This window comes from Cornus florida, unplaced genomic scaffold, assembly GCF_030987335.1.
Source record: "Cornus florida cultivar Cherokee Brave unplaced genomic scaffold, ASM3098733v1 CherokeeBrave_3.0.0_Hap2_Chr11, whole genome shotgun sequence".
Lineage (NCBI taxonomy): Eukaryota > Viridiplantae > Streptophyta > Magnoliopsida > Cornales > Cornaceae > Cornus > Cornus florida.
In genome coordinates this window covers 119,266,923-119,280,123 of record NW_026775581.1, presented here as the reverse complement: position 1 = coordinate 119,280,123, position 13,201 = coordinate 119,266,923, and the positions used below count along the sequence as shown (strand labels likewise).

Genomic DNA, 13,201 nt, shown 5'->3' with positions numbered 1-13,201 from the left:
ACCCTAATTAAATTCGGGTTGAGATTTTTCAACCCAAGCCCAACCCTAATTGTAAAAATAATTATCCAAACCTGTGAAAAATCAGGCTAGGCTCGGGTTACCTAACCCAAGTTGCACCCCTAACCTAGGTAAGTGAATTTTGATGAATGTAAGCAATACATGCACTCCTTTTTTGTAATTATGTATTTCATTTTTAAAAATACAATACAATTATCCTTCAAAAATGTTTTACACTAAGACCTATTTTAAAAATGCCTGCACTCTACTTTTGTAGAGTAATGAATTATGTTATTTCAATTATCAAACAAATCAAAATATAATTCCATGAAATGATTTTGAAGATTAATTTACTCATGTTCTAAACGAATTAAGTGAAGGTTGTCGAGATTGGAAGTGCTTGTTCCAAATTTTAATATACAAGTTCGATGTCAAAATTACGTAATTAAATTTTACAAGACATAACAATCATATTATTTTAGCTTGTTTCTAAATTTATTTCATTTTATCTTAAATATTCATAGGGGTATTGGAAAAGCTGAATAATGAATTAAGTGCATTTGTACATATTTAATTAAGTGCATTGATACGCAAATTGACATAACTTAAAAAAAACATAAAAGCGGGAAAGGAGAGAATTGTCGATTGATACTGATTTCAACTATCACTTCGAATGAAAAGAAAAAAAAAAAAAAAAAAATCAGATATTATAAATTTTGGTCTTTAATTTTTTATCAAACACGACCTAAATAATGACATATATATAAATTTAAATTTCTATTAGCGGTGTGAAATTTAAAATTAATGAGCAATAATAAACTTTAACACAACATAAAAGTAAAAATAAAAATAAAAATAATCTTACAAAACACATTAATACATTATACAACACAGTATCACGTGAGAAGGGATCTAAAACAATTCTTGGGGGGCTTGTTTGAAACTAAACTAAAAATAAATACGAAAAAAATGAAAAATAACCGGTTAAATATAGTGAACAGAAGCTTCATTTGTACACAAACATACCGTTTGTAACGATCCATTCTACTAAATATATATATATATAATATTATTTTAATAAGTCAAGAAATGTTAGAAGTTAGATTAGTACATGTAGGGAGTCAAAGACTAATACACCAAAGTCCACTAAAGACACTAACCAATTGAATTATCAAAACATCTGCCATCCTGTCAAATATATGATATTGTTTGTTGACACGCCAACAAAGTAAAACTCAATCTCAAATTAAAAATAAAAATGAAGCAAAAAAAAAAATCAAACTATGAGTGAGTGGGGAATGTGAGAAAAAGAAATCACAGCGCAAGCGAAAAAAAATAATAATAAGAAAAAAAATTAATCACAGAACGATTAATAAAAAAAAATTCTCCATATTCTGGTATTTTGTAAAAACCATTTAAAAAAAAAATTAATAAAGTTGAAAGGTAAGTCGGTCATTTCAGCATCAAGTGAACCATCGCACTGATTGGGTTGTTCTTTATTGGGATACTTTGTTGGATTCTGAAAACATTCTTTACTGCTTTCACAATCTTTTGAAGTCCTCAACTGTCCCTCTACAGACAGTGAGTTGTCAAAAGACAAAAGCCCATAAAAAACCCACCAATCTACCAACATTCAAACCTCATACCGCTCTTTATATGCACAAATTCCCATGCAAAGAAAATGAATATGAACAATCCCAAGTTCCAAACCTTCGATTCCCTTCCCACATGGTAGCCAGTGGTCATACCCTTCCTCATGGAGAAGCGCGTGTACCAAGTTTGGAAGGGAAGCAATGTAAGTTCTCCTCTAATTTATATGTCCTTTTTATTTTTATTATTGGTTGATTTGCGAATGTGGGCATGCTTTAATTGCGTTAAAAATAGGTGGGTTGTTGATTTTATGGACTTTTTATTCTGGGTTTTGTTGGGTTTATTGTTTTGAATAGTTTTTTTTTTTTTTTTTTTTTTTTTTTTTGTTCTTTGTTAGGGTTTAATCCTGTTGGTATGTTGAGATTTGTCAGACTGAGTTTGTGAGTTTGTGCTCGGATGATTTGTATTAGGTTTTAATTGTTGTTTTGTGCATATATGATTTTGCTTCTTGTTGATATTGGGATTGATGGTTTAGGATTATGGTTGCTAGTCTTTTTAAGGAACTTAGAAGTGAATTTACTGATTAGTGATATTGATTTTTTGTAAATAGCATTCACTTCATTTGTCACTGAGGGTACTTCAACAAGGCGTATGTGACTATGTCCCCCAATGTGGGATGCTGGGAGGACAACACTTTGCACACAAACTGGCTTATTTTGCACTCAAACTCGCATCCTCACACCTCTTAGTCCAAGCTTTTAGAATTGCACCAAGCAAATTACCCTTTGGTACTGCAAACAAACACCAAAGCAACCCCCAAAATGGGAACGGCTTCTATGCTGCTTTCTATTGTTCTGGTTATGAGGAGTCAGTGAGCCATCTTCTCTTGCACTGTCCAATAGTGAGCGACGTTGGCCCATGTTATTTGCAACCAATCTTCTCAATCCTTGGAGGGGATGTACAGGCAAGTTCGAGACACATGGAGGGGAGGTCCTTTATGCATATGGTGGAGTTTGTGGTATGAGAGAAACAGAATTTTTTTTATAGCGTGGAAGCATTAATATGGGTGTTGAAAAATTATATTACGAGTTCTTTATTTTTTTGGGTTACAAGAAGGGTGTGTATATGTGTGGAGGATGTTGATTTTTTAATAGCTTGAGATTATAGCAATCTATATATTTGTTTTTTTCGTGTAGTTGTTCCTCTGGGTGCATCCCCTTTGAGCATCTTTTAACGAAATTTTCTTTATAAAAGGAATTTCTCATGTTAGTATTAGAACTAGTGATTGCAAATTTCGCTCATTACAAAAGCTGGAGTCTCTATTTTTGTTTTTAGCTTTTGATTAGATTTTTGGAAGGAAGTTAGTTAGTGATGGTACCTATGTCCAAGGGTAGAATCAAAATTTGAAGTACATCAAATTACCTATTGAATAATTAGCTTACCAATTAGGGTTCCTAATCATTCATTCTTATTTTATTGCTCAATACATGCATATTTTGATTCATAAAAAGTTGTTTCGAGTGCATAAAGTTGTTTTTGGAATAAATATATTTAAAATGGAAACTATTGTAGAAACAGTAAGCCTTGACCGATTGACAATCTCCACAAAGTATTCTACTTCAATCAAAGTCTTGATTGCTCAAAGCACTACCAGTGTAACTTGATTGAACCCTGGACAATAGTTGTCGACAACCTTATGCAAACTGTGATGTTGTGGTCCGAATTTTGTTCCGGCCCAGGTCACACTGCAACCCGGTTTCGACCCCAAAAAAGGGTTTAGACCCTGTTTAGTACTTCTTGTAGCCCGGTTTATAAGGTCGTTTAGGGTTTGGAGTGGGACAATGAGAGCATTGAAAATTGCAGGATAGAGAGTGAGAGTGAGAGCGAGAGGGAGAGAATCTTTTGCCGGACTGTGGATATAGCCAGATTTTGGGTGATCCACATAAGCCTTTATACTCTTTGTGTGTGGTATGTTTACTTTTCTGTTGTGATTCTTGTTTTGTTCTTGGTTCGCTGCGTTTGTCGTGAAACAAACAATTGTTGGAAACTTCTCCAAATCAAACTCATTTAAGGTTTAAGTTTCTTATTTAATTACAACTAAGACTGTAATAATTCCTTTGGACTCCAAGCATTATACAAAGACCTCTAGGCTTTAATAATACGGTAATACCTCGAAGATATAGAGAGATTTCCACACATCATTGAGATACTATATAGAAAGAGATTATATATTTTTAGCAAACATATTTTATTTTTCATTGCCTAGATCATGCATTAGATGGTAATTTATTGTTCATAGTGTTATCATATTCCTTGTGTTATGCAAAAAATTCAACACCGAAGTGTCGCTACACAACAGTCACACAACTTGGACTGCTGGTCTCGGAGGAGCAGATCACTTAGGGAGTGGATCTATTGACGAGCAAATTGTATTTCTGGAAACTCGAGCAGAGAATTTGGTGGATGTGTTTGTGTTAGGAGGTAGCTATATGGATTCTAGGGTTTGGGAAATGTTCACTTGGTTGCAATCTCTCTTTCTCATGGTGGATTTGATCTGCCTAAACTAGGTCCCATGATTATTTTCTGTTTGGGGTTCCACTTAAAAATCATGTATTCTTCTATGGTTGCATGCTATCTATATTTAATTGAGTCATATTGATGCTGTTTACAAATAATTATTAAAGTTTAAAAATCAGTTATTATTAGTTGAAATTGGACAAAATCTATTCACCCCTCTAGATTTATATTGGTCATAGCGTATTCTGACGTATCAAAGCCCCAAGTCAAGGTCCTACAATCTAACAATTGGCTTCGTAGCATATCGATTGTAAATTTCAACAGCTTCTAATTGTTTATATTACATTTCGTTATTAATTGAACAATGGAATGTATTCTTAAATTCAAATTAACAGGTGTGAAATAGTTATTTCTTGAGTAGCAGCCAAGGGGGATGCTAAAGCGGGTCTTGTCATTACTTCAATAGTTCAATGTCTATCTTCTTCTTCTTATTATTTTATTTTATTTTATTTGTTATTTTTATAGGGACCTAACTAAGGGTTGCCATTTTTTAGTATGGCTTTTGGATGTTGCATGTCATTACTTGAAGCGGTGTTATTAAATGGTTAGACTTATGTTACTTCAAAAGAACAGTTTTATGGCATACTCGGCTTCTATAGTTCGAGTGCGCTTGTATGCTTGATTGAAGTGTCCGTATTTAGCATTTATATTACTCAGTGCTTAAAGTTTTATTAGTTCTTTATATAATTTGTAAGACGAGGAAAACAGTTGGACACCTCTTGAAACGAAATGTTCGCATTAGATTTAAAACATTACTTTTTTGTGCCATTATCGATTTACTTCATTTGGATGAAAACAAATGCAGTGGAAATAAAATGATAAATGTGGACGGATATCCCTTGTTTGGCAGTTAACGAGGAAAAGGGGAAGAATAATGATTCTAGCGCCACTTTTGCATCCTCTTAAATAAGTGGGATGAAAGGAAAATGAGTTAGTAATTAATTATCTTCGCTCTACTTCTATAAGAAGTGAGTTTTTAGTACCTTTTTTTTTTTTTGGTAAACAAAAAATAATATAATTTTCTCTATGACCTTCCCTTTGTTTCTTTTTTCTCATAGAACTCTCAACCGAGGAGAGTTGTTATCACCTTCATTTCATTTCTTTCATCTTTTGAAAGGATAAATGTTATCATTTCTTTTCCTTTCATTTTCCTCCTTTCTCTTTTAGACTTCCAAATGAGTTGTCAACTACTCAAGTATTGGATTTGAAGAAGTTCCTTTTGTTAAAATGGTTACTTCTCATACTCTGTCTTGAGGCACTATAGGAGTTCTTTGTCTTTTTTTTTTTTTTTTTTTTTTTATTTTAAAGTGAGTAGGAATAGTTCTACTGCATTCATGAAAAAAAATATATATATATATATATGAAAAGCTTCCTTAGTGCTTTTCTATTTGACACGCACACAACCCAGTAAATTTGACGTGGAATGCACATGCTAGAAGGATTGAAAAGAAATCACATAATCTGAAATACCAACGTTGATGTACTTTGACATTTAATCTACACAAAAAGCTTTGTTTCTTATATTTGCAGTTTAAATTCACTGTTCTCTGTATTAAGAAGACAACCATTCTTTAGATGTAAACACCACCGGAAGTTTTCAGGTATTTGTCATTGGGCTGATAACTGACCCCATAGAGAATAGTGCATGCAATCACAAGATTTTCATATAGTTCAAGCTAGAGGAACAAAGATTTGTGTGTTTTCTTGGGGCTAGGAGGGTCAATGAGTCAGAAATTAGATTGTGGTGAATGCAAATGGGACACATGAAGATGTTTATGCAGAATTTCAAGAATTAAAAGCTTAAGTTCTGTTTGTGAAAACTGAAAATTAAGCATTAAAAATCTTAAGAGCTAAATTTTAAGTTGACTTGTTTGAATTTTAAGTGTTCAATAGTCACTGATAAATTAATTCTCACTTAAAATTTTATCCTTATTTTAGACGATTTTTTTTTTTTTTTTGTTTTTTTTTTAAAAGTGATATCTAAATTGCATAATCTAAAGCACTTCATTGAAACTTTTGAGAAAAAAAAAGTACTTCATTGAATATCACTTGATTTTTTAAGAATTACTGAATTGAGTGATTAATCATCACATCACCTACTTAGATTGCCATCCTTTTCCCTTTCAAGCACCCCACATAGGCAGGAAGAACATGGGTAATGGCTTATGTTTGGTCCTAATTTGTATTAGTTTCTAATGTTTGAAAGGATGTTATCCTTGGGAATTAGGTTTACTATATAATAAATATTTACCTTATACTTTTTCTTGTTCCCTTGGTTATGAAAATTCCATGTTTGACAAAAACTTAATCGTTAAAGAGTGTTAAACTGTTGTTAGCCCTGATGAGGATTACTACACAATTTCCCCAATTTCTGTTACCAAAAAATTGTACTAGTGTTGTGTGTGGGAGAAACTATAGGAATGTCTTTGAGATTTGTAGTTGAAACTGACTTTTGAATACAACAATTAAATAAAAAGGCTAAATTAAGGAGGAGAGGGGGAAGAAGGCACACACAAAAGTTTTGGTAATTGATTGATTCAACAACTTCGGAAAGTATGGAATTTTGTGCATTTCCTCCAACTTTGATGAAATAGCAAATTTTATTCATTGCACCTTTTAACCTAGATTGCATAGCACGAAAAGAAATTACTTGGATATCCTTGAACTTTTTATTTTTATTTATATTTAAGTGTGTAAAATAAAGTGCACATTATTCCAGAACAGTGAAGTTACAAATCACAAATTTTCCCTTATCACACATATTCATCATAGGAATCTCACTGTTTATATATATATATATCTGGAAAAAAAAGAAAAAGAAAATGTAAAGGTCGGTTTTTTTTTTTTTTTTTTTTTTTTTCCTTAGTTGGTACTCATACAACATGCCTCCATTGAGGCTCGAACCCCTGACGTCCCTTTGGGAAGTAGGGGCATGGTACCGCTAGGTTTCTTATGGGTTTTACTTTATGAATTTGCTAATTCTTTTTACCCCAACTGTATTTTTATCTTATTATCATTGTCTGTCTTAAATTTGCAGAAATTCATCTTCAGTGGGAGGTTGATATTTGGACCAGATGCTAGGTCACTGATAATTACCTTACTGCTTATCCTTGTTCCTGTTGTGATCTTTTGTACACTTGTTGCCAGGAATCTTCTCAATGAGCTTCAAGCATATAATGCTGGATATGCTATTCTGGTTGTATCAATTGTCTTAACAATCCTTGTTAGTTCTCTGAACCTTGGTCTATCTTTATGTGGTCTTTGTTATTTTGCTGGACTTCATCAAAAGCTGGCCTCAAATTTATTTATTTACTTTTGTTTCTGTGAAACAAAGTTGTTTTGGGACCAACCTTTTTCCGGGGAAAAAAAAAGACGAATAGAGAAGAAGGTACCTAATTTAAAAACCAGATACAGTAAAAAATGAGTTTTTGATAAGTATCATGAAGCATTACAGAGGAAAAAAGTTAGTTAATTAACCAAATGATGTCCGCATTTTGCAATCAAAATTTTAATTGGCTGGCCTGATTTTGCAGTTTTCCTGGTACCACTTGATAATAATGGTTTTGAACTTTTTATGTTCTGTGTGCACTTGATGTGCATGAGTGGTTTCATTAATAATTAAACTAGGGCCAACTCTGCTTCTTTGTTTCCTTTCTCATGGTTAGTACTAATACCTTGTTTATAACAGGTATTGGTGCTGCTTCTTTTGACCTCAGCTCGGGACCCTGGCATTGTTCCCCGCAATTTACATCCTCCAGAGGAAGAGTTATGTTATGATTCTTCAACCTCTGTGGAGGTTGGTGGTAGAACAACACCAAGCCTTCAATTTCCCCGCACCAAAGAAGTCTTTGTTAACGGTTTTGCTGTGAGGGTTAAATATTGTGAAACCTGTATGCTGTATCGTCCTCCCCGATGCTCTCATTGCTCCATATGCGATAATTGTGTGGAGCGCTTTGATCACCATTGCCCCTGGGTGGGCCAATGCATAGGAAAGGTATGTATTTTTTATGCTTCTTCCTTTATCCATTTTACAAGGTTTTTTTTTTTTCCCCCTCCATTTGCATGCTCTTATATCTGTCATATTTATGTAAATTTGCCATGAAATTGTAACTAATTGGGCCAAATTGAGAAAATTTTAGTCTGACTTAAGTTCAGGAAAAGATTGGTCTCTGTAAACTCATTCAAGAAAGGTATAATATGTGAAAATTTGACTGTTATAATATATTTGAGGTGTTCAGGTAACTTGTTGAAAAGGAGTTTGTGGATGCTTTATGAGTATTTGTAATATGTGAAAACTTTATATAATATGTTGTAGTTCAGCAACAGGGCAAAGTTCACAGTTGGGCCACTAAGAAATTAAACTTGAGAGATTTAAGGCCATGTATTTTTATTGACTTCGGTACATTTACCTGAGTCTCTAATCTTGCTCCCTGCTGTTAGCATGTTATACTGAAGTAATTGTTGAGACCCCACCCTTCACAAAAAAAAAAAAAAAAAAAAAAAAAATAATAATAATAATAATTAATTAAAGTTATTGTTAGGATATGAAGTTACTGAAATATTATAGCCTTATCCAGGGGATCAGACCCATATGGGGAGAAGTTGTAAAGTCATTTTGTGATGATTTGATGAGGATAGCTTGATTAATATAGCTATTGAATAATTGGCCGCTTAGTGTATTGAACAGGACGAACAAAAGAGAACTAGGTTTAAGGACATTATGTATCTTTTGATCGAGTTGATTAAATGGAAGTAAATTGAACTGCTTCAATACATCTTGTGTTCTTTTATTTATTTATTATTGTTTATATTAAAAGTTCCATTTCAAAAGCTAATGACAAGTGTTTATGTGCAGCGCAACTACCGTTACTTTTTTATGTTTGTTTCTTCTTCAGCACTTCTCTGTATCTTCGTCTTTTCGATGTCGGCTTTGAACATGAAATTTCTTATGGATCGTTATGGAACAGTTTGGAAGTCTATGAACGAATCACCTGCATCAGTGATACTATTGGCCTATTGTTTCATTTCTATGTGGTTTGTGGGGGGTCTCACTGGCTTCCACCTATATCTTATAGGCAAAAACCAGGTCAGTTTCTTCCTTCTGTTTGGTCAAGATTTTTTTCTTCCTCTGCATGAATGATAAGTTGTTTTGATTTTAGTAATTAACTAAATACAGACACTAATTTTTTCTGTCTTTTCTTACGAGAAATTCCATGGAATCGGGCTTCAAAATCCAAGATTCTTCGATGAAGCCCGATTGGTTAGGTGGTAGTCATCACTTCTGCCTTTAATGAGCCAAGAGGAGGTATATAGTTGCTCATGGGAAAGCAATAACTGTTTTTTTCTGTGATGCATGATTAAAGGCCATTGTGACAGTTTTGGTTTGAGGTGGCTCAATTGTATAAATGAATAGTTTTGTGGTACTGGACATTGGAAGAGGATGGTTAATAATTGAAGTAAAAGTGCCATTTAGTTTGGTCTGGCAGCTTATTAATGTAATAGGGTGGGCACTTCCTAAGAGGAACCACAGTCTCTTGCTGCTTCTCGAGCTAGGTCGAGGTAGCCTTTATTTGAGGGCTTTCCTCCATGAACCTTTGGTATCATTTTCCTGGAAAAAAGGGTATTTGGTGAAACAAGGAAACAGACTTCTAAAGATCGAGGTCGAAGTCTTGAAAAAGTCCTTTCCTAGGAAGCCTAAAAAACTAGCTTCCTGAACTTGCTTCTCGCAAAGCGAATGGATGATTTTAAGTAACAAATTTTATTAACAATGTCACCCACTTTTATTTCCTAAAACTATCCCATCAAACTCAAGACGCCGATAGACTCATTTGTTGAATATCAAAAGTTTTCATTCTAGTTCAATTCAAAAAGGTTCTCTCCCCCACATGCTTTTAAGATCTTTTAATAAATTGTAATTCTCCAAATGCTGTTGCTCTCTAATTATTTGTTTTGAACAACTATTGAAACCCTAGTCTCTCTTTCGATTTCTCTAGCAAAGTTCCGGCTTAGTCTTCTATTTCTAGGGTTAGTCAATCCCTCTCTATATATACCTTAGTCAAGGACCTTTACTATTCATGTGATTGATTGAAACAAAAGTAGAAATGAAACTTTGTTCCAGCTTCATCATAATTGCTATATATGCTTGATTCCTTGCAACTATTATGCTATTGATGTAGTATTTATGTACGCTTTTATGCATTATGTATTAACTACCTTCAATATTTCATCTTTTTTGTTATAACTCTACAAGACCTTCATTATCATGAGTCATCTTGCCTATAACTTGAAAGAGAATGCTTTTGTGGTTTGTTCACTGAAATTCTATACATTGCATCTATTCTAAAATAGAGTTACAAGTAAAGACGATGAAACAAATCTTCTATTTGCAGTACACTTGGGTCACCACCATTTATTGTTCATAGCTTTCAATGGGAATTATTTTAAGATTGTTAGTTGAACAAATAGGTCGTGAAAATCAACTTGTTTGTTGTTCTTGAAATGATTAAAATCCCTTGTATTCACAGAATGCCTAATCAAAACTCCTTTATGAAAAGGCCTTTACAGCAAAAGACCTGTTAGTGTCAGTAAGCTCCCCTAAACACTACCTTGACCTTTAGCCTCAAGTCAAAGTCCTTCCTAGAAGCTAATTAACCTTTTGGTAAGTACTGCATAGGTTGGTTGGTACACTAGGTCATAATGGGCCTTCAACGTCTTGCTTCCTCCCTGGAGTGTACGAAGTGTTTTTGAGGCTTCGTGGTTTCCCTCTGCTTCTCCTTCTGGTGAGGCTCATCTAGGAAGAATCAGGAACTCCTGTTATGGTCCTCGAGTGAGATTTATTTGATGAGAAGAGCTCCTTGCTATGCTCTCGAGCGAGTTCTATCTGGGTAGATGAGCTTTTATCTATCGCCCTCGAGTGAGGTTTATTTGGGGAGAAGAATTCCTTGATAAGTCTTTTGAGCAAGGTTTGTTTTTGTTAACTATTTTAAGCAAGGTTTATTAGGGAGAGAACATGCAGCAACGGTCATTAGAGGGGATGAAGTCATTGCAGTTGCGTTTTTAGCAGCAAAACTTATTTCAGGTGGAGACTAGTTATTTTCAAATTGTTTATCACAAAGACACGGGTATCATTCTTCATGTATAAGAATATTAAAGATAATATGCTTTTGGGACACGTGGTACGGCCTGGTTACTGTCACATAGACCAGTATGCTGAGTCATACGCCACATGGGAGTTCCACGTAATGTGTAAAGTCATCTAGTACATGGAAAGTTGAAACATTTACATGATGATTGTTTATAAAGGAGTGTGACAAATGCTGTTTGGTGTCATGTTTCAGTAGCATGTTTCCAGCTTAGTGTTTCAAGTGCTTTCAACTAATTATTTTAAAGTTTACTTTTCCTCCTAAAGTAATTAGTTCAAATGCTTTCAACTAATTATTTTAAAGCTTAGTGGCGATTTACAGCTACAAGATGTGATTTCAATGGTCTTTTCCTTAGATAACATTTTGAATGTGAAAATATGCATTATTTTAGCAGTTTAGCACGTTTTCTTCTGATAAGTAATAGTTGAAAAGCTGGCAGGGGATGATAGCGACATCCTTTATTTGCTTTGGGTGACAACAGTTTTGTCTCAGCCTAGAATTTACTTAAATTTAATGCTGCAAATTGATAAAAATGACCTTTCCTTTTTCTTTTCTTTTTTGTTGTTACCCTAATAACCATAATGTTTATATATAGTACATCCCCACTATATTCTTCTTTTTATTGTTTAGATATTTCTAATTCAGTAATATGATGTCTTCAGACCACATATGAGAATTTTCGCTACAGAGCAGACAGCAGACTCAATGTCTATGACCGGGGCTGCCTGGGCAATTTTTTTGATGTGTTCTGCTCAAAGATAGAACCTTCAAGAAACAATTTCCGTGCCCATGTACAAGAAGAGGCACCAAGGCCTCCCAAGCGCACTGTCAGGTTAGCAGAATTGGATGATAATGGTGGGGAGAGACGAGCAAAAGTAGAAGATGATCTAGAGATTGGTAATGATCTTCTGAAGATATCCCAACGCCATGATCTTGAAGAAGGGGATATTCGAAACAGAGGCAGTGATGGGCTACCTAAGAAGTCTTCCGATGATGAATTTGGTTTAGGTTTGGAACTGCAGAAATCCATCTCCTGGTCAGAGAGACACCACTCCAGTTTCAGTAGAAGAAATGCAAGCATGGATTTGTCATCAGAAATTCTTGTCTTTAACTCCAATCGCTGAGAGCAGAAACTATATATACTCAAATTGAGGAACACCAGTAGAGATGGTTTAGTTGATTTTGTTTGTGGTGCAATACGCAGCAATCATTGTTTTCGATAGTTACAGATATGCCCTAGGCTGTTGAAACTTGACCTCCCTTTTTTAATCTTTTTGGTGCAATACAAACTGATCTTGGCGCTCCCCTTCCCTAGTTCCCTCTTTGTTCCCTTGGAGAAGTCACAAGGGTTGGAAGAGACGGTTGATAGAGTTCCTTACTGATTTTTTTTTTTTTTTTTTTTTTTTTGGTATAAGATATGTTTAACTGGGGTTTCTGTATATTTAAAGCTTGTTTGATTCGTAACTGTTGGATTAGCATTATCAATTTGTGTTTTTTATTTCTCAAGTTTATCAGTAATTGGAGAACAGATGTAAAACAAGGGTTTGGAAAATATGGATCAATTTTTGTGATTGCATGGTGTTTGTGAATGAAAATTTCTTGTATAATGTTTGATTTGGAATTGGAGAAAATTTAGTACAAATTTTAAACTAAATTTTTTCCAATTTCAAATCTAACACCCGATCAAGCAAAGCTAGAAGTCCTTCCGAGCGGTAACATTAATAATTTTGTCATTTCAAACTTCTTTCTTTTATTTAGTTATTTTTTTTATTTGAACTCAAGTTCTTGGAATTTCAATCCTCGGAACCCATTGAAAAAGGACTGAGCATCTTTCATTGGTGGATCTAGGCACCTCTTCATTGTTGCATTAGCTAGGTTGTGACTCAAGGGGTCAT

General features: G+C 34.1%; 1 protein-coding gene across 4 annotated transcripts; it reads left to right on the top strand.

Annotated features, from left to right (window-relative positions):
• The first annotated feature begins 1,296 nt into the window (after positions 1-1,296).
• Positions 1,297-12,878, top strand: LOC132285402 (protein S-acyltransferase 8-like). 4 transcript variants are annotated; one of them, XM_059787582.1, is made up of 7 exons: positions 1,297-1,792; positions 2,198-2,605; positions 7,202-7,221; positions 7,312-7,387; positions 7,853-8,158; positions 9,020-9,250; positions 11,969-12,878. In XM_059787582.1, the coding sequence occupies exons 1-7, from the start codon at positions 1,754-1,756 to the stop codon at positions 12,428-12,430; spliced, it is 1,542 nt and encodes a 513-aa protein (XP_059643565.1). In that variant the 5' UTR covers positions 1,297-1,753; the 3' UTR covers positions 12,431-12,878. The 4 variants fall into 4 exon arrangements, with proteins under 4 accessions (XP_059643565.1, XP_059643567.1, XP_059643564.1 ...); XM_059787584.1 differs by lacking the exon at positions 2,198-2,605; XM_059787581.1 differs by having other exon boundaries at positions 7,202-7,387.
• The last annotated feature ends 323 nt before the right edge of the window (positions 12,879-13,201 follow it).